The sequence below is a fragment of the Nerophis ophidion genome, linkage group LG23, assembly GCF_033978795.1.
Source record: "Nerophis ophidion isolate RoL-2023_Sa linkage group LG23, RoL_Noph_v1.0, whole genome shotgun sequence".
NCBI lineage: Eukaryota > Metazoa > Chordata > Actinopteri > Syngnathiformes > Syngnathidae > Nerophis > Nerophis ophidion.
The window spans coordinates 37173688-37195512 of record NC_084633.1 but is presented as its reverse complement, the minus strand read 5'-3'; the positions used below and the strand labels follow the sequence as shown (position 1 = coordinate 37195512).

The 21825-nt window shown below is 39.0% G+C and overlaps 1 protein-coding gene across 1 annotated transcript in view; it reads left to right on the top strand.

The window, feature by feature from the left end:
• LOC133541171 (WW domain-binding protein 11) overlaps positions 1-21825 on the top strand; it is a 33806-nt gene that overhangs the window by 3958 nt on the left and 8023 nt on the right. Inside the window, exons 3-9 of the mRNA XM_061884299.1 lie at positions 8433-8464; positions 8559-8652; positions 9081-9277; positions 10587-10720; positions 16632-16789; positions 16903-17094; positions 20600-20713. Of these exons, the coding sequence (XP_061740283.1) occupies positions 8433-8464; positions 8559-8652; positions 9081-9277; positions 10587-10720; positions 16632-16789; positions 16903-17094; positions 20600-20713 (921 nt within the window). The remainder of the gene's footprint in view (positions 1-8432; positions 8465-8558; positions 8653-9080; positions 9278-10586; positions 10721-16631; positions 16790-16902; positions 17095-20599; positions 20714-21825) is intronic.

The following is a 21825-nucleotide window of genomic DNA, read 5'->3' as shown; positions in this document are numbered from 1 at the left end:
GGCCAAGCCGTGTGCAGCTTCAGCGGTCGCGGAGGCAAAAACTCGGACATGGGAGGAGTTCGGGGAAGCCATAGAAAACGACTTCCGGACGGCTTCGAAGCGATTCTGGACCACCATCCGCCGCCTCAGGAAGGGGTAACAGTGCACTATCAACGCCGTGTATGGTGCGGATGGTGTTCTGCTGACCTCAACTGCGGATGTTGTGGATAGGTGGAAGGAATACTTCGAAGACCTCCTCAATCCCACCAACACGTCTTCCTATGAGGAAGCAGTGCCTGGGGAATCTGTGGTGGACTCTCCTATTTCTGGGGCTGAGGTTGCCGAGGTAGTTAAAAAGCTCCTCGGTGGCAAGGCCCCAGGGGTGGATGAGATCCGCCCGGACTTCCTTAAGGCTCTGGATGCTGTGGGGCTGTCTTGGTTGACAAGACTCTGCAGCATCGCGTGGACATCGGGGGCGGTACCTCTGGAATGGCAGACCGGGTTGGTGGTCCCTCTATTTAAGAAGGGGAACCGGAGGGTGTGTTCCCACTATGGTGGGATCACACTCCTCAGCCTTCCCGGTAAGGTTTATTCAGGTGTACTGGAGAGGAGGCTTCGCCGGATAGTCGAACCTCGGATTCAGGAGGAACAGTGTGGTTTTCGTCCTGGTCGTGGAACTGTGGACCAGCTCTATACTCTCGGCAGGGTTCTTGAGGGTGCATGGGAGTTTGCCCAACCAGTCTACATGTGCTTTGTGGACTTGGAGAAGGCATTCCACCGTGTCCCTCGGGAAGTCCTGTGGGGAGTGCTCAGAGAGTATGGGGTATCGGACTGTCTTATTGTGGCGGTCCGCTCCCTATACGATCAGTGTCAGAACTTGGTCCGCATTGCCGGCAGTAAGTCGAACACGTTTCCAGTGAGGGTTTGACTCCGCCAAGGCTGCCCTTGGTCACCGATTCTGTTCATAACTTTTATGGACAGAATTTCTAGGCGCAGTCAAGGCGTTCAGGAGTTCCGGTTTGGTGGCCGCGGGATTAGTTCTCTGCTTTTTGCAGATGACGTGGTCCTGATGGCTTCATCTGACCGGGATCTTCAGCTCTCACTGGATCGGTTCGCAGCCGAGTGTGAAGCGACCGGAATGAGAATCAGCACCTCCAAGTCCGAGTCCATGGTTCTCGCCCGGAAAAGGGTGGAGTGCCAACTCTGGGTTGGAGAGGAGACCCTGCTCCAAGTGAAGGAGTTCAAGTACCTAGGAGTCTTGTTCACGAGCGAGGGAAGAGTGGATCGTGAGATCGACAGGCGGATCGGTGCGGCGTCTTCAGTAATGCGGACATTGTACCGATCCGTTGTGGTGAAGAAGGAGCTGAGCCGGAAGGCAAAGCTCTCAATTTACTGGTCGATCTACGTTCCCATCCTCACCTATGGTCATGAGCTTTGGGTCATGACCGAAAGGACAAGATCACGGGTACAAGCGGCCCAAATGAGTTTCCTCCGCCGGGTGGCGGGGCTCTCTCTTAGAGTTAGGGTGAGAAGCTCTGCCATCCGGGAAGAACTCAAAGTAAAGCCGCTGCTCCTCCACATCGAGATGAGCCAATAGAGGTGGTTCGGGCATCTGGTCTGGATGCCACCCGAACGTCTCTCTCGGGAGGTGTTTAGGGCACGTCCAACCGGTAGGAGGCCACGGGGAAGACCCAGGACGCGTTGGGAAGACTATGTCTCCCGGCTGGCCTGGGAACGCCTCGGGATCCCCTGGGAAGAGCTGGACGAAATGGCTGGGGAGAGGGAAGTCTGGGCTTCCCTGCTTAGGCTGCTGCCCCCGCGACCCGACCTTGGATAGGCGGAGGTAGATGGATATATATGTATATATATATATATATATATATATATGTATATATATATATATATATAATGTATAAATTATATTACTCAACACTTTAATCTCTAGATCAATTTTGGGTCTATCTGTTGATATAAAAGTGAACAAATGTTTTATGCTGGATTTCATTATTAATTAGATAAATTGTTTTAAGTAGACTATCCATTTTACAGTAAAACTTTTACAAAATGTAATTGTAAAATATAGTGTGTTTTTTTTTTTTTTTACAAGATTTTACCGTATATACTGTTTCTTTTTTTGCGTGGGAGGGGTTTAGGGAAAAAGCTGGCAGCTTAGTTGCCAAATTTTGACTAATAAATTATACTATTAGCTGCCAGTTTTTATTTTACCGTAAACACAAACGTTTTTTATTTTACCGTGAACACAAATATAGCGTCTTTCCAGTTACAGTGATACACCATTAAAAACAACAACCCTAGATTTTACCGTCAAAAACTGGCAGCTCAGTCAACACAATTTTGATGGAAGAAAAAAAACAGTACCGTATTTTTCGGACTATAAGTCGCAGTTTTTTTTATAGGTTGGCCGGGGGGAGACTAGGCAAAACAAAAAAAAGAAGAAAAAAAACTATTTTTACAATTTTTTTTTTTTTTTTATAGTTTGGCCAAGTCTCACCCCCGGCCAAACTATAAAAAAAAACTGCGACTTATAGTCCGAAAAATACGGTAGTTGTTTTTTTTTTCAATTTACATCAAAATTTATAGTCATTTTGATTAATTTAATGGGTAGTTTGCTGTAAAGTTCAGTATTTTTATTTAGACAAAAACATGTTTGGAAAGTATGATAATATACTGTAAAATTTGTTGCAGTATTGTATACTATTAAAGTTTAAAAAGTATGCCATTTCAAGCAGTACATATATTTCTTCTGTCAAAACGAAAAAAATCAATTACATTTTGTGAGAAAGTAGAAAGTACTTTATTGACATATCATTTCCAGGCGTTTACGAGCCAGATAAAATTAAGTCACGGACCACATCTGGCACCGGGCCTTGAGTTTGGCCCCGTGCTCTAGATCAATTTCAGATCCATCTGTCGATTGTAGGTTTTTAGTTTTTTTATTACGTTTTTTGTGTGTCTTTTTTGTCTAAGAACACGTTTTTATATGGCAAAAACACAACATTTGCAAAATGTTCCACCAAAATTTGGAGCCTTAAATAGGTCAATAATTCATAACCCCTCTGATTTGAATTGATTATTTTTGAGCAATGTGTTTGAAAAAAACTAAATACTACTAAAGTAACTGGGCATGAAAAATGGCCCACCCATAAAAGTGTTCAAAATAAGTCATACTTTTTTTTTTTTTACTTTCAACACTTAAGTCTCTCGATCAACTTTAGATCCATTTGTCGATTATAGGTTTTTATTTTTTTATTATGGTTTTTTGTGTGTTTTTTTTTTTTTTTTTTTTTGTCTAAGAACACTTTGTTTTTATATGGCAAAAACACAAACTTAGCAAAATCTTCCACTAAAATTTGGAGACTTAAATAGCTCAATAATTCATAAAATCATTGATTGATAATTTTTTTGATTAATGTCTTTGAAAAAACTATATACCAGAAAAATAATTGGGGATAAAAAATGGCCCACCGAAAAAAGTGTTAATAAGTCATACTTTTTTTTTTTAAACTTTCAACACTTAAGTCTCTAGATGAACTTCAGAACCATCTGTCGACTAGGGTTTTTTCATTTATTTTTTTTATTACTTTTTTTTTTTGTCAAAGAATACTTATTTTTTATATGACAAAATCGGCAAAATTTGGAGCCTTAAATAGGTCTTTAATTCTTAACACCATTGATTTTAATTCATTATTATTTTTTGAGAAATGTGCTAAAATAAATACCACTAAAATGATTGGGAAGCCCAAAGGACACCATCTACAAGAGTGTTCAAATTTAAATAAGTCAAACTTTAAAAAAGTTTTAACACCTGAGTCTCTAGATCAACTTCACATCCATCCGTCAATTTATAGGTTGTTGTTTTTTTAATGTTGTTTTTGTTTGTTTGTTTTGTGCTCTTATTGTCTAAGAACACTTTGTTTTTATATGGCAAAACACAACATTTTTAAAATGTTCAACTAAAATTTGGAAACTTAAATAGGTCAATAATTCATAAAAACACCATTAATTCACTATAATTATTTTGAACAATGCGTTTGAAAAAAGAATCGCACTAAAATTCTTGGGGATCCAAAAATATACCATTCATAAAAGTGTTAATTAAATAAGTCGGACATTCTATATTTGTACTTTAAGTCTCTAGATGAACTTCAGATCTAACGGTCAATTGAAGTTTTTTTTTAAATAATTCTTTTGTTTGTTTCGTGCCTTTAAAAAAAATTAAACTTAGTGTAGGCAAACACAAAATATTGCATTATTTTGTCCAAAAAACATTTAAAAGTGGAATATTTGATGTGAAGTCATTGGAGCCTTGAATAGGTCAATAATTCATAACATTGATTTTAAGTCATTGTTATTTTTTGAGCAATGACAGTTTTAAAGAATAAACCCCCCAGGGCGACAGGTGCAATGGACGTCAAGTGGATCTAGCATAATAATGTTAGAGTCCAGTCCATAGTGGATCTAACATAATAATGTTAGAATCCAGTACATAGTGGATCTAACATAATAGTGTGAGAGTCCAGGCCATAGTGGATCTAACATAATAGTGAGAGTCCAGTCCTTAGTGGATCTAACATAATAGTGTGAGAGTCCAGTCCATAGTGGATCTAACATAATAATGTGAGAGTCCAGTCCATAGTGGATCTAACATAATAATATTAGAGTCCAGTACATAGTGGATCTAACATAATAATGTTAGAATCCAGTACATAGTGGATCTAACATAATAGTGTGAGAATCCAGTCCATAGTGGATCTAACATAATAGTGAGAGTCCAGTCCATAGTGGATCTAACATAATAGTGTGAGTCTAGTCCTTAGTGGATCTAACATAATAGTGTGAGAGTCCAGTCCATAGTGGATCTAACATAATAATGTGAGAGTCCAGTCCATAGTGGATCTAACATAATAATGTGAGAGTCCAGTCCATAGTGGATCTAACATTATAGTGAGAGTCCAGTCCATAGTGGATCTAACATAATAGTGTGAGTCTAGTCCTTAGTGGATCTAACATAATAGTGTGAGAGTCCAGTCCATAGTGGATCTAACATAATAATGTGAGAGTCCAGTCCATAGTGGATCTAACATAATAGTGAGAGTCCAGTCCATAGTGGATCTAACATAATAGTGTGAGTCTAGTCCTTAGTGGATCTAACATAATAGTGTGAGAGTCCAGTCCATAGTGGATCTAACATAATAATGTGAGAGTCCAGTCCATAGTGGATCCAACATAATAATGTGAGAGTCCAGTCCATAGTGGATCTAACATAATAATGTTAGAATCCAGTACATAGTGGATCTAACATAATAGTGTGAGAATCCAGTCCATAGTGGATCTAACATAATAGTGAGAGTCCAGTCCATAGTGGATCTAACATAATAGTGTGAGTCCAGTCCTTAGTGGATCTAACATAATAGTGTGCGAGTCCAGTCCATAGTGGATCTAACATAATAATGTGAGAGTCCAGTCCATAGTGGATCTAACATAATAGTGTGAGAGTCCAGTCCATAGTGGATCTAACATAATAATGTGAGAGTCCAGTCCATAGTGGATCTAACATAATAGTGTGAGAGTCCAGTCCATAGTGGATCTAACATAATAGTGAGAGTCCAGTCAATAGTGGATCTAACATGATAGTGAGAGAGTCCAGTCCATAGTGGTTCTAAAATGATAGTGTGAGAGTCCAGTCCATAGTGGATCTAAATTAATAGTGATAGTCCAGTCCATAGTGGATCTAGCATAATAATGTGAGAGTCCAGTCCATAGTGGATCTAACATAATAGTGAGAGTCCAGTCCATAGTGGATCTAACATAATAGTGTGAGAGTCCAGTCCATAGTGGATCTAACATAATAGTGTGAGAGTCCAGTCCATAGTGGATCTAACATAATAGTGAGAGTCCAGTCAATAGTGGATCTAACATGATAGTGAGAGAGTCCAGTCCATAGTGGTTCTAAAATGATAGTGTGAGAGTCCAGTCCATAGTGGATCTAAATTAATAGTGATAGTCCAGTCCATAGTGGATCTAGCATAATAATGTGAGAGTCCAGTCCATAGTGGATCTAACATAATAGTGAGAGTCCAGTCCATAGTGGATCTAACATAATAGTGTGAGAGTCCAGTCCATAGTGGATCTAACATAATAGTGTGAGAGTCCAGTCCATAGTGGATCTAACATAATGGTGTGAAAGTCCAGTCCATAGTGGATCTAACATAATAGTGAGAGTCCAGTCCATAGTGGATCTAACATAATAGTGAAAGTCCATAGTGGATCTAACATAATAGTGTGAGAGTCCAGTTAGGGCTGGCCGATATATCGATATACACGATATATCGCGGGTTTGTGTGCAATATAGAAAATGACTATATCGTAATATTATGGTATACGTTCTCACGCAGTTGCTTTTAGCTGCGGGCATTACACTACAGGCTCTTCCCACTCCTTCTGGGACGGCATAGCTCGGTTGGTAGAGTGGCCGTGCCAGCAACTTGAGGGTTGCAGGTTCGATTCCCGCTTCCGCCACCCTAGTTACTGCCGTTGTGTCCTTGGGCCAGACACTTTACCCACCTGCTCCCAGTGCCACCCACACTGGTTTAAATGTAACTTAGATATTGGGTTTCACTATGTAAAGCGCTTTGAGTCACTAGAGAAAAGCGCTATATAAATATAATTCACTTCAATTCACTTCACTTCTCGTCTCTCCTTCTCACAGACAAGCAGGCGCACATTCTTACACACGTCACATACTGTCACGTCATACGTCACATATGTATACGCCCTCGCCCAGCATAGAGGTAGCAGACTGGGTAACGTTAGCTGTGATGCTAACGTAGCCAGACGGGAGAAAGAACGTGCGGATCTGGTAACAAATGAAGAAAGACTTAATTCCCAATAAAAACAGCAGGGGGTCCATCGTCTGGCGGTGGTTCGGCTTCAAGTGGGAATATGTCGAACAGACAACCGTAATTTGTCAAGTGTGGGGCAAAATCGTTGCGATAAAAAGTAGCATTACTGCTAATATGTAGCATCATTTGAAAAGTCACTCGCTAGAGAATGAAGACAATTTCACAACGTCCGTAGAAACCTACAAAATACGGTTTGATTTCCTATTATGCAGCTCATTTTTATTTGACACTTAAAATGTCTGACAATCTTGCACTTTCTGTTTTGAAAATGACAGGAATGTTTGTGCCATTGCTTAACAACTTTAATAAATACACTTTTGGTCAATTGACTTAGTTGTGATTTCCCTCCCTGCATGAAAGTTTAAAAGTAGCATATATGAATGCAGTATGAAGAAGAATGTTTTCATGTAGACACATAATAGTGTCATACTGCTGTGATTATATGCATCAAGTGTTCATTCAAGACCAAGGCAAAATATCCTAATATATATCGTATATCGCGATATGGCCTAAAAATATCGAGATATTAAAAGAAGGCCATCTCACCCAGCCCTAAGTCCAGTCCATAGTGGATCTAACATAATAGTGTGAGAGTCCAGTCCATAGTGGATCTAAAATAATAGTGTGAGAGTCCAGTCCATAGTGGATCTAACATAATAGTGAGAGTCCAGTCCATAGTGGATCTAACATAATAGTGAGAGTCCAGTCCATAGTGGATCTAACATAATAGTGAAAGTTCAGTCTATAGTGGATCTAACATAATAGTGAGAGTCCAGTCCATAGTGGATCCAACATAATAGTGAGAGTCCAGTCCATAGTGGATCTAACATAATAGTGAAAGTTCAGTCTATAGTGGATCTAACATAATAGTGAAAGTTCAGACTATAGTGGATCTAACATAATAGTGAAAGTTCAGTCTATAGTGGATCTAACATAATAGTGAGAGTCCAGTCCATAGTGGATCTAACATAATAGTGAAAGCCCAGTCTATAGTGGATCTAACATATTAGTGAGAGTCCAGTCCATAGTGGATCTAACATAATAGTGAAAGTTCAGTCCATAGTGGATCTGACCTAATAGTGTGAGAGTCCAGTCCATAGTGGATCTAACATAATAGTGAGAGAGTCCAGTCCATAGTGGATCTAACATATTAGTGAGAGTCCAGTCCATAGTGGATCTAACATAATAGTAGTGAAAGTTCAGTCTATAGTGGATCTAACATAATAGTGAGAGTCCAGTCCATAGTGGATCTAACATAATAGTGAGAGTCCAGTCCATAGTGGATCTAACATAATAGTGTGAGTCCAGTCCATGGTGTTTATCAGAGTCAACATTTCACATTTTTCTCATTACATGTGACTTGTTAGGTCTTTTATTCCACTTTTTTATGTTTTGTTTTTTAATGGTATTTTTAAGGGGCCCCACTTTGGACACCCCTGGTCCTTACAATGTATGCAAATTATACAGTTGTTATCAATGCCAGGATGGAGAAATAATGCATGTTTGTTTTTTACCTTACTTACCTTGCAGGAAAAGAAGCCAGGAAAAGGGAGTTAAAAAAGGTACGTTAATAATTTTCTGTGCATTTCCAGTCATTTGCTCGACCAATGATTTTCTGTGATCCCTTTTGCTCACAATGATCAATTGACTGTCCAGAATAAAAAGCAAAGGATGATGGTGAGAGCCGCTGTTCTCAAGATGAAAGACCCCAGGCAGATCATCCGAGACATGGAGAAATTGGATGAAATGGGTAAGAGGACGGATTTCTTAATGTTTCTATTCTGATGTAAGAGTGTTGTAGACTGGGCCGTACATTCGCAACCTATGCGTTCTGCCCAGAAGGAGCACCAACTACAGGACAGTCTCAGAAAATAAGAATAATTTTCTCTAATGCCACTAAAAACATTAAAATGTCATACATTCTGGATTCATTACACATAAACTGAAATATTGCAAGCCTTTTATTATTTTGATATTGCTGATTATGGCATACAGCTTAAGAAAACTCCAAAATCCTATCTCAAAAATGTTTAATATTTCCTTAGACCAAGTAGAAAAACATATACAACAGCAAAACAAAATCAAACTAAAGATTTATTGTGTACTTGTAAACATTCCCCGATCTGTATACTGCCATGTTCGTATGAAATGAAAAGTATCCTGTTGCCTTGACAACAGAGTTCAACCCGGTCCAGCAGCCCTTGCTGAATGAGAAGGTGCTGAGGGACAAGAGGAAGAAACTACGTGAGACCTTTGAACGTATTGTCCGCCTGTATGAGAGAGAGAATCCTGAGACCTACAAGGATCTGCGCAAGCTGGAACTGGACTACGAGTCGAAGCGGGGTCAGCTGGCGCTCTATTTTGATTCAGTCAAGGTTTGTATGTCTTCTTCATTTTGACAGCTTGTAAGAAATGTACCATTAAAGGGGAACATTATCACCAGACCTATGTAAGCGTCAATATATACCTTGATGGTGCAGAAAAAAAGACCATATATATTTTTTAACCGATTTCCGAACTCTAAATGGGTGAATTTTGGCAAATTAAACGCCTTTCTGTTTATCGCGCTGGAAGCGATGACATCAGAATGTGACGTCACCGAGGTAATACACCCGCCATTTTCATTTTCAACACATTACAAACACCGGGTCTCAGCTCTGTTATTTTCCGTTTTTTTGACTATTTTTTGGAACCTTGGAGACATCATGCCTCGACGGTGTGTTGTCGGAGGGTGTAACAACACTAACAGGGAGGGATTCAAGTTGCACCACTGGCCCGAAGATGCGAAAGTGTCTGCCGCCAGACCCCCATTGAATGTGCTGGGGTTTCTCCACATTTTACCGGCGATGCTAAGGTAGACATGGCACAGAGATGTATGGATAACCTGCAGATGCATTTGCAACGATAGTCAACGAAATCACAAAGGTGAGTATTGTTGATGTTGACTGCCAGCTAATTGATGCTAACATGCTACGCTAATCGATGCTAACATGCTATTTACCGGCGGTGCTAAAGCAGACATGGTACAGAGATTTATGGATAACCTGTAGATGCATTTGCAACTATATTACGTTTCCTCCCACCCACATTTAATGCGAAACAAACACTTACCAATCAACGGATTTAAGTTGCTCCAGCGTCACGAGATGCGAAAGTCCTGATCGTTTGTTCCGCACATTTTACCGGCGATGCTAACGCAGCTATTCGGCCATGCTATGGCTATGAATAGCGTCAATAGCTATTCGCTCAATAGCTTCAGTTTCTTCTTCAATACTTTCATACTTCAACCATCTGTTTCAATACATGCGTAATCTGTTGAATCGCTTAAGTCGCTGAAATCCGAGTTTGAATCCAAGCTACTGTCAATATATCTTGCTGTGGTATTCCCATTGTTTGTTTACATTGGCAGCACTGTGTGACGTCACAGGGAAATGGCCAGTGTCTTCGCAGAGAGCGAAAATAAGGCATTTTAAAGCTTTATTTAGGGATATTCCGAGACCGGTAAAATTTTGAAAAAAACTTCAAAAAATACAACAAGCCACTGGGAACTGATTTTTATTCTTTTTAACCCTTTTGAAATTGTGATAATGTTCCCCTTTAAATGTAAATCTTATATTCGTATTGGCTGAAAGTATTATTTTACCCAATAATCATATAGTTAACTTTTTTTCCTTTTTCCCCCAGAATGCAGAATCTGTTGAGGTGGACAGTATTCCCTTACCCGATATGCCTCATGCACCCTCCAACATCCACATCCAGGACATCCCTTTACCAGGGGCTCAGCCGCCCTCAATACTGAAGAAAGGTTCCGCTTTTGGGTAAGTTTGAATTATTCAAGTGTACTTTTTGTGTGGGTTGGTATTGGCAGGAACGTCAGAATACGATACGTATGACGATACTTGAGTCATGGTTAGAGATGGGTATCGTTTACATTTTAACAGCTTCTAGTACCGAATCGCTACTTTAAAAACGGTGCAGGCGCTTGAACGGCACCCAAGCCGATACTTCCAAAATTTAAAAACATGCACATTTTTGTTCTAAAAAAACACTATGTCTTTGTTTTTATGGAATTTTGTGACATTCAAGTTGAATAGACTATTAATTTAATTATTTCAATAATATAAAGCCTTGTTTGTTGCCTTGTTGTAACTGCAGGCACAGTTTTTCCCACTTTTATCAAAATATAACTATACATGTCAACATTGTGAATATGATGAAAGATTAATTTATGATTGTTTATCAAAATATAACTATAGATGTTGACATTGTGTACGTGCTGAACAATTAGTTTATGATTGTTTATCAAAATATAACTATAGATGTCAACATTGTATACGTGCTGAATGATTAGTTAGTTTATGATTGTTTTTCGAAATATAATTACAGATGTCAACTTTGTGTACATACTGAACGATTAGTTTATGATTGTTTATCAAAATATAACTATAGATATCAACATTGTGTACTTGCTGAACGATTAGTTTATGATTGTTTATCAAAATATAACTTTAGATGTCAACATTGTGTACGTGCTGAATGATTAGTTAGTTTATGATTGTTTTTCGAAATATAACTACAGATGTCAACATTGTTTACATATTGAACGATTAGTTTATGATTGTTTTTCAAAATATAACTATAGATATCAACATTGTGTACTTGCTGAAAGATTCATTTATGATTGTTTATCAAATTATAACTATAGATGTTTACATTGTGTACGTGCTGAAAGATTCATGTATGATTCTTTAATCAAAATATAACTATAGATGTCAATATTGTGTACGTGCTGAACGATTAGTTAGTTTATGATTTTTTATCAAAATATAACTATAGATGTTAACATTGAGTACGTGCTGAACGATTAGTTTATGATTGTTTATCAAAATATAACTATAGATGTCAACATTGTGTACGTGCTGAACGATTAGTTAGTTTATGATTTTTTATCAAAATATAACTATAGATGTTAACATTGTGTATGTGCTTAACGATTAGTTTGATTGTTTTTCGAAATATAACTACAGATGTCAACATTCTGTATGTGCTGAACGATTAGTTTATGATTGTTTTTCGAAATATAACTACAGATGTCAACATTGTGTACGTGCTGAACGATTAGTTCATGATTGTTTTTCGAAATATAACTACAGATGTCAACATTCTGTATGTGCTGAACGATTAGTTTATGATTGTGTTTCGAAATATAACTACAGATGTCAACATTGTGTACGTGCTGAACGATTAGTTAGTTCATGATTGTTTTTCAAAATATAACTACAAATGTCAACATTGTGTACATGCTGAACGATTAATTTATGATTGTTTATCAAAATATAACTATAGATGTCAACATTGTGTACGTGCTGAAAGATTCATGTATGATTCTTTATCAAAATATAACTATAGATGTCAACATTGTGTACTTGCTGAAATATTCGTTTGATTGTTTATCAAAATATAACTATAGATGTCAACATTGTGTATGTGCTGAAAGATTCATTTATGATTGTTTGTCAAAGTATAACTATAGATAACATTGTGCACGTGCTGAAAGATTCATTTATTATTGTTTATCAAAATATAATTATAGATGTCAACATTTTGTATGCGCTGATTGATTAATTTATGATTGTTTATCAAATATAACTATAGATGTCAACATTGTGCACATGCTGAAAGATTCATTTATTCTTTATCAAAATATAACTATAGCTGTCAACATTGTGTACCCGCTGAAATATTCGTTTGATTGTTTATCAAAATATAACTATAGATGTCAACATTGTGTATGTGCTGAAAGATTAATTTATGATTGTTTGTCAAAGTATAACTATAGATAACATTGTGCACGTGCTGAAAGATTCATTTATTATTGTTTATCAAAATATAACTATAGATGTCAACATTGTGTACGTGCTGAAAGATTCATTTATGATTGTTTATCAAAATATAACTATTGATGTCAACATTGTGTACGTGCTGAAAGATTCTTTCACGATAGCTAACTATGGTTAAAACTTAGCTCTTTTTGATTTGACTCACATTTGATTACTTTAATTTGACTCACGAGTTGGTGGTGTACAAAACTTTTGCAGCAGAAATGCGTTTGAAGAACTCCAAAACAAGATAAAATACTATCAATATTGTGATAATACTTAAACAGAAAAATACAATTAAAATTATAAATGTATCAAACAAACCTTTAACGAAAGGATCACTGCAAACCCGCTTGTTCTTCCACTCTGCTCCCTTGTACTAGAGTGTGTGCCACTTTTCTCATTTTTTGAAATTAAATTTCGCACTGTTTCGCCTTTCTTGATTACCTCTCGAGGAACTCTAAAGAAACGTTCATCCTATTCGCAATTTGCACGGTTTCGACAGCCTTAAACAACGCAAGTATAGGGCATTTTTCTTTGAGAAACGGACAAACTGCAAAAATGGATTGTTAATCTACTTGTTCATTTCCTGTTAATATCTACTTATTTCCAGTTTGAACATATTCTATCTACACTTCTGTTAAAATGTAATAATCACTTATTCTTCTCTTGTTTGATACTTTACATTAGTACAAATGTAGGTATCGATCCGATACCAAGTAGTTACAGGATCATACATTGGTCATATTTTAAGTTTTCATGTGTCCAGGGACCTATTTCCTGAGTTTATGAATATAATATGAATTTAAAAGAAAAAATATTTTGTGACGATAAAAATAATTGATGTAATCATAGTAGTATCGACTAGATACACTCCTGTACTTGGTATCATTACAGTGGATTTTAGGTGTAGATCCACCCATGGCTTTTGTTTACATTTACATTGAGCTATTGTATCCTCCTATGCTGTGTAGTGAAGCATGTTTAGCTATTCCTTGTCCTCCAGTGATACATTATCACTTGTAAGAAACGTACTTAATTTTTCGCCATGAAGGCGATTATTAGTGATTTAGAATGAACTAAAACATTGCAGACAAGCTAGCCATGTGTTAAAGCAGCTCTTCCTGAGAGTGTTTCAGTGTTATAACTTCACCTTTATCTTGACTTTTTACACCAAAATGCGTCTATTCTCCCTTTTCTGTCTACACACTGTCTGCTTGTAAGTACTCTGTGTGTGTGCGCTGCCCAACATGCTCCTCCTGGTTCTAAAACCAGAAATGTCACCACGTGACGACGACCCGCCGTCATGCTTGTAAAAAAAAAAAAAAAAGGCAAACCGTTACTTTTCAAACAGAGTATAGAACTTTTTCTGATTCAGTAGTACTGCGATACTATACTAGTACCGGTGTACCGTACAACCCTATTTGATACCATTACTCAAACTAAAAATACAGCGGTATCAGTTTCGGTCCACATTCCCCAGCCTTGGCCCTAACGTCAGTTCAGATGGATGGAGCAGCCCCATGCTGCACGTCTTACACGGGGAAAAACTAACGATGAAGTGCCGCAAACACCTATCAGCTGGTAGGTAGCAAACATGTCGCCCTATAGTAGGTAGCAAACATGGCGCGCTGTCGTCACGTGAGTGCCTTTTGACCAATCATTTTGCTGTCTTGCCTCTGGTGAGGGCGGTCACATTTTTTTCAGCTCCCTTCTTCTCTACACTTTTTGAAGCCTCTTTCTTTGCGCTGTCCTCCAAATCTAAACATGAGACAAGGAAACGATCAGCTGGACTCTCGGCTCAATTGACAAAATCTTTTCGACGAGGAAAAGAGGTTCTGGGGAGCCTGGCTGCCCTGATGGAACCATTGTTGTGGTGTACGTGAGAGATTCCTGGGATGAATTGAGAATCATGTGACTTTCAGTCCTTTCCATCGAGGACATGGAAGACCTGTACCTATTTGGAACCGTGATCGCGGGGTACCTGCTGATTGGGCTGGGCATTGCTCTGGTGTATCGTCAAATTCGTAAGACGATGGCAGCAACTCAAGTGGCCCAAAGGCTGTTCGTCGCAATGGAAGGTTTGGGCCGGGCTGTGGGATCACAGACTGGGGCGATTTCTGAAAAGAATCGCAAGATGGATCACATCATGGAAAAGTTGGTTCAAAGGGAAAAATTGGATATGGAGCTAGCATGGACGAATAGAACAGACAAGCCATTGTACAGCCAAAATCTGAATCTACGATTTGACTCCCTCGAATGGCCTTGACGCTGCAACAACAGGAGCAGGCAGTTCTGAAAACAACCCAGACGATGGATGCCTTTGACCCCCCTCTAGGGCTGGGCGATATGGCCTTTTTTTAATATTGCAATATTATTAGGCCGTATCGCGATACACCATATATATCTCGATATTTTGCCTTAGCCTTGAATTAACACTTGATGCATATAATCACAGCAGTATGATGATTCTATGTGTCTGCATTAAAACATTCTTCATACTGCATTCATTTAAACTTTCATGCAGAGAAGGAAATCACAACAACAACAAAAAAAAAATCACATTTTTTTTCATACGGTTGTTGATCTGGAAAGGGTTGCCTCAGCATTTTGATGGTGTGGGCGTGTGGCACCGAATGGAGATGTTGTTATGCGGAGTAAGCACTCTTCATTCTCTAGCAGGTGACATTTCAAATGATGCTACATATTAGCAATAATGATACTTTTTGTAGCAACACTTGTGCCCCACACTTGACAAATTAAAGTTGTCTATTCGACATATTCCCACTTGAAACCAAACCACCGACAGACGATGCTGTTTTTCTTGGGATTTAATTCTTCATTTGTTACCAGATTCGCACCTTCTTTCTCTCATATTACCACTCTCACAGCTGCGCTAGCATCACAGCTAACGTTACCCATGCTGCTACCTCTCTGCTCCGCGAGGGCGTATACGTATGTTACGTAAGACGTCACAGTAAGTGACGTATGTAAGAATGTGCGCCTGCTGTCTGTGAGAAGGAGAGACAAGAAAGAGCGAGGTAATGCCCGCAACTGAAAGCAACTGCATGAGACCGTGTACTCAAATATCACAATAAAGTAATTTTCTATATCGCACGGAGACATCGCCCAGCCCTACCTTGCTCCCTACTCAACGACACCTGGAGTCGATCTTTTGCTTGCTTGCAGAACGGCCCCAGGCCTATGGACACTACATCAACACACTCAAGACAATGGGCATATACACCCCTTCCCTCCCCCACCGCACACCTTCACCACCTTTGGAGTGATGGACGGCTGGCAGCGCTTCATAGCAGCAGTCAACCTCCAGGCCCCCAACAACCAACACCGTATTACATTAAATGTGATATGTTTGTGTGTGCATGGCATGGAGGGTTTTTTTCCCACTCCAGACTAGGCCCCCTTAGGAGCCCAGTCCAGATTGTATTTTTTTTACTCATCTTTTTCCCCAGCGTTTTACTTTTTTCCCACCTTTAACGGAGCGCCTCGTGGCGACCCATCAGCGTTCCTGATCTGTAACCCTGTACACTATTTGTCTCATTTTTAATGGGTTTGTGCTGAAAACATAGTTTTGTTGTACTTGTTGCAATGAAAATAAAGTCCTATCCTATCCTATTGAGGGGATGGCCTTAAACGGGGTCGGCCATACATGTCCACTGTATTTCATTCTTCCCCTGGTGGTTGGTTGCTACTGCTCCAGTTTGCTTTTAAATGTTAATATGGCCGTCGATCACCCTCATTTAATTGTAATCCTGATTAAAATGGAATTAGTTGTGCAGTCCTACTCGGAACCACGTGACTAATATTGCTGTATTTGCATGTCTTTTAGGAAAGGACCTCTATCTGGCCCGTACATGCCAATACTGCCACCTGTGCCACGTTTACCTCCCGGGAAGAAACCACCTGGACCGCCACCCGGCCCCCCGCCACCACAGATCTTGGCACTGTATGGCATTCCTTCACATCGGCCTTATGGCACAGAAATGGGTACGACTCCGACCTGTCCCTTCATCAGTGGGAAAGCTGCAATACGGATAAATAATAATAATAATAATAATAACACCAACAAGACTGCTTATTTTCTATTTTTGCCTAAACAGAACCCTCAATTCCCGGTTTGGACAAGGTGTCGACCGAGCAAGACAGCGGCAGCGAGAGCGACCGGGACGAAATGGACGACGACGACAGCGAGTCTGAGGAGGACAGCGATGAGGAGCGGGATGCCGACGGTGACCCACGGAAGGGAGGTGACAGGCACGATGAGAAAGATGAGGACAGAGGTGAAAGGGGGAGTAAGTATTTCACATTTTACCCGCCTTTTGACGGCTTCCTTCAATATGCAGTGGGGACTAGGGTTATATGATATACCGGTATTAGTATAGTACCGCGATAATTATTTTCGGTACAATACCATCTCTGAAACGTATTGGTCCCGCACCCCACCGCCCCCGCGTAGATGTCACGTAATGACATTGCTGGTTTACGAGCAGAGGAGGATGTTCGGCGGCACACAATCACAGAGTACTTACAAGCAGACACAGTGTGGAGACAGAAAAGGGAGAATGGACGCATTTTGCTGTAAAAAGTTAGCGGCTAATGTCCTGCCCCAGTCGGCAGTGTTTGAGCTACTTCTAAATCACTAATCCTGGTCTCCATGGTGACAAATAAAGCAAGTTTCTTTCAAGGACCATTATCACTGGAGGACGAGGAATAGCTAAACATGCTTCACTACACACAGTAGGAGGATACAATAGCTCAACGGCAAACGAACGCCATCGGTGGATGGATACCTAACATCCACTGTATTGATATCAAGTAAAGGCACATCTCGAGTCAATTCTACTATGATTACATCAATATTTTTTATCGTCACAAAATCATGTTTCCCTTCTTTAAAATATATGTTATGTTTATAAAGTCAGGAAATACGTCCCTTGACACATGAGCACTTTGAATATGACCAATGTATGATCCTGTAACTACTTGGTATCAGATCGATACCTAAATGTGTGGTATCATCCAAAACTAATGTCAAGTATCAAAGAAGTGAAGAATATGTAATTATTACATTTTAACAGAAGTGTAGATAGAACATGTTCAAACAGAAAATAAGCAGATATTAACAGTAAATGAACAAGTAGATTAATAATATTTTTTTACAGATTGTCCCTCATAATGTGTACAAAATAATAGGTGTATAAATGACACAATATGTTACTGCAGACTAATTAGGAGTCTTTCTTTGTTTACTTACTACTAAAAGACAAGTTGTTTAGTATGTTCACTCTTTTATTAGAGGACTAAATTACAATAATAAACATATGTTAAATGTACCCTAACATTTCTTGTTAAAATAAAGCCAATAATGCAATTTTTTTGTGGTCCCCTTGATTTAGAAAAGTACTGAAACAACTTTAGCACCGGTATCAAAATATTGGCATCGTTACAACACTAGTGGGGACATACCGGTATCGTAGATACCACAGTATCAAACGGAAATTTGGCTAGTGTAATTTTTTTTCCGGCGCTTTTGCATTTGCGGGTCTGAAAATGAACTACATGTCCCAAAATCCTCTGTGGCAAGGTGGCCGTAAAAAGAGGAAGCATGTAAGAGAAGTGTGTTTATATTAAGGCTGCACAATCGTGAAAAAAAACCCAATTGAGATTTTTTTCCTCTTATATTGCGATTCAATTTGCCATTTTTATATTTTAAACATAAAAATAGACTTAGACATAGAAAACTTTAATGCTCCACAAGGGAAATTGTTCCACACAGTACAGTAGCTCAGTTACAATGATGGAAAGGACAATGCAAGTATAAATAGACTAACTATAGCGATATAAAATATAACATATGTACAGTATATTATATATACTTATATATTATGTCTATATCATATATACCAGGGGTAGGGAACTTGTGGCTCTTTTGATGACTGCATCTGGCTCTCAGATAAATCTTAGCTGACATTGCTTAACACGATAATTAAAAATTACGCTGGTAATCACATTGTTAAAAATAATGTTCAATTTATAAAACATTCTCATGCATCCATCGTTTTCTACCGCACCTGTTTAAGAAGTCGCATTAATGGGAAGCATAATTGTATTTATTATTGGTTAGCTTCAGAATAAACATGTTATTAAAAAGAATAAGTGACCTATTATACACAAAAAATGTTGGTCTTACCTAAAAATGCATGCGTTTAGTTGTATTCAGTATTAAAGAATATTATATGGCTCTCACGGAAATATATTTTAAAATATTTGGCTTTCATGGCTCTCTCAGCCAAAAAGGTTCCCGATGGGGGGATGGGTGGCAGCGGCGATGACCAAGAAGAACGCGGAGTTGGAATATAATTACAACACTTTATTTACATATTTATATACATATTTATATAATATTTACATATTTTCGATTGTAGCTGAGATAGGCGCCAGCGCCCCCCGCGAACCCAAAAGGGAATAAGCGGTCAAAAATGGATGGATGGATGGATATAATATGTAACTATAAGCTCCATTCACAGACAGAGTCCCATTGCTTTTATGAGCGGTCGAGCGAGTCAAAAGAATTTTTTTTTAATTTGTGGCGGCCGTAATTCTTTCGTGGCGGGCCGCAACAAATAAATGAATGTGTGCGAAACCCTGCAGTCCTGCACTTTAGTTCCTACTTGTTGTTTCCGTATACTCATATAGGGAACGGCTGAGGATTAAAAAGAAAAGCGAGAGCTTGCCCATTTTATTGGAAAAAATAACCCCTAACATACTTTTATTCACAATTTCCTCGCTATCTGCAGCACTTACATGTACTTTCTCTTGGCACGCCATGTAAAGAATCAACCGCGAGACCTTCGCCGTAAAACAACAAAAAAATGATCAAACACATTTTTTATTTATATCATTTTTGTTTCTATCACAATACATATTGATATCCTTTCATTGCCCAGCCCTATGTGAAATATAAGACATACACTATATTGCCAAATGTATTTGGCTACCTGCCTTCACTCACATATGAACTTGAAGTGCCATCCAATGGAATTGTCCAAAATGTTTTGCTATCCTGGAACTAAAAGACCAAGCCCAACTCCTGAAAAATAACCCCACACCATAATTCCTCCACCACCAAATTTCACACTCAGCACAATGCGTCTCCACTGCTCTAAAGTCCAGTGGACGGGCTTTACATCACTGCATCCCACGCCTTGCATTTGACTTGATGATGTATGGCTTGGATGCAGCTGCTTGGCCATGGAAAGCCATTCCATGAAGATCTCTGTGTACTGTACGTGGGCTAATTGAAAGGTCACATGAAGTTTGGAGCTCTGTAGCAACTGACTGTGCAGAAAGTCTTTGCACTATGCTGACCCTGAACCTCTCTGTCAGTTTATGTGGCCTACCACTCAGTGGCTGAGTTGCTGTTGTTCCCAAACTCTTTACTTTTCTTATAATAAAGTTGACTTTGGAGTATTTCACGATTGTATTTGTTGCACAGGTGGCATTCTATGACAGTTCCACGCTGGTAATCACTGAGGGCGGCCCATTCTTTCACAAATGTTTGTAGAAACAGTCTCTATGCCTAAATGCTTGATTTGATACACCAGTGTTTAGGACACCTGATTCTCATAATTTGGATGGGTGGCCGAATACTTTAGGCAATATAGTGTAGTTTTCACCGGTCTAGCTACTGTGGAAAAGTAGCCAAAGGTGTAAGCATAATTTTTGTCATTTTTCTTCCGGGTGACATTGTCATGTGTGTCCTGCCACCAACACACTAAGTTGTCTCCTGTCCTTCAGGCCGCAGTGTGCGTTTCGCTGACATGCCCTCAGATGGAAAGCAAAAGAAAAAGAGGCTGGTGAAGAAGACCAAGGTCATCACACCTCTGCAGGCCATGATGTTAAAGATGGCAGGTGAGTACTGTCCTCAAACATACTAAACCCCAAAAGCAGTGAAGTTGTCATGTTGTGTTAATGGTAACTAAAAAGAGAACACAACAAATCCTTTTCAACTTATGTTCAATTGAATAGACTGCAAAGACAAGATATTTCATCTTCACACTGACAAACTTTGTTATTTTTTGCAAATAATCTTGAACTTGAAATGTAATGGCAGCAACACATGGCAAAAAAGTCATTTTTACCAGTGTGTTACATGGCCTTTCCTTTTAACAACAGTCAGTAAAGGTTTGGGAACTGAGGAGACACATTTTTGAAGTGGAATTCTTTCCCATTCTAGCTTGATGTACAGCTTAAGTTGTTCAACAGTCTCCCCTCTCATATTTTAGCCTTCACACATTTTCAATGTCTGGACTACAGGCAGGCCAGTCTAGTACCCACACTCTTTTACCATTAAGCCACGCTGTTGTAACACCTGGCTTGGCATTGTCTTGCTGAAATAAGCAGGGGCGTCCATGATAACGTTGCTTGGATGGCAACATATGTTGCTCCAAAATCTGTATGTACAGTTGTGTTCAAAATAATAGCATTCCCACATCACTAGCAATATAAATCACTGTTTTTGTTAGAATTTCAACTTCGACACTGCAAGTAAGTTTCTAGATTGTTTAGTAAAGGTACAGAAAACCAACAGAACAGACCCAACAGGCATGACATGCATGCTGCTGATTCTGTGAAACTGAATCATTTCCTGAAAGGGGCGTGTTCAAAAAATAGCAGTGCGTAGTTCAATTAGTGAGGTCATTGATTATGTGGGAAAATGATGTTAAAGGCCTACTGAAAGCCACTACTACCCACCACGCAGTCTGATAGTTTATATATCATTGATGAAATATTAACATTGCAACACATGCCAATACGGCCTTTTTAGTTTACTAAATTGCAATTTTAAATTTCCCGGGACTTTTTTCTTGAAAGCGTCGCGTAATAATGACGTGTACGCGTGACGTCATGGGCTGTTATGAATATGAGCGCTGCACACACACACAGCTAAAAGTCGTCTGCTTTAACGGCATAATTACACAGTATTTTGGACATCTGTGTTGCTGAATCTTTTGCAATTTGTT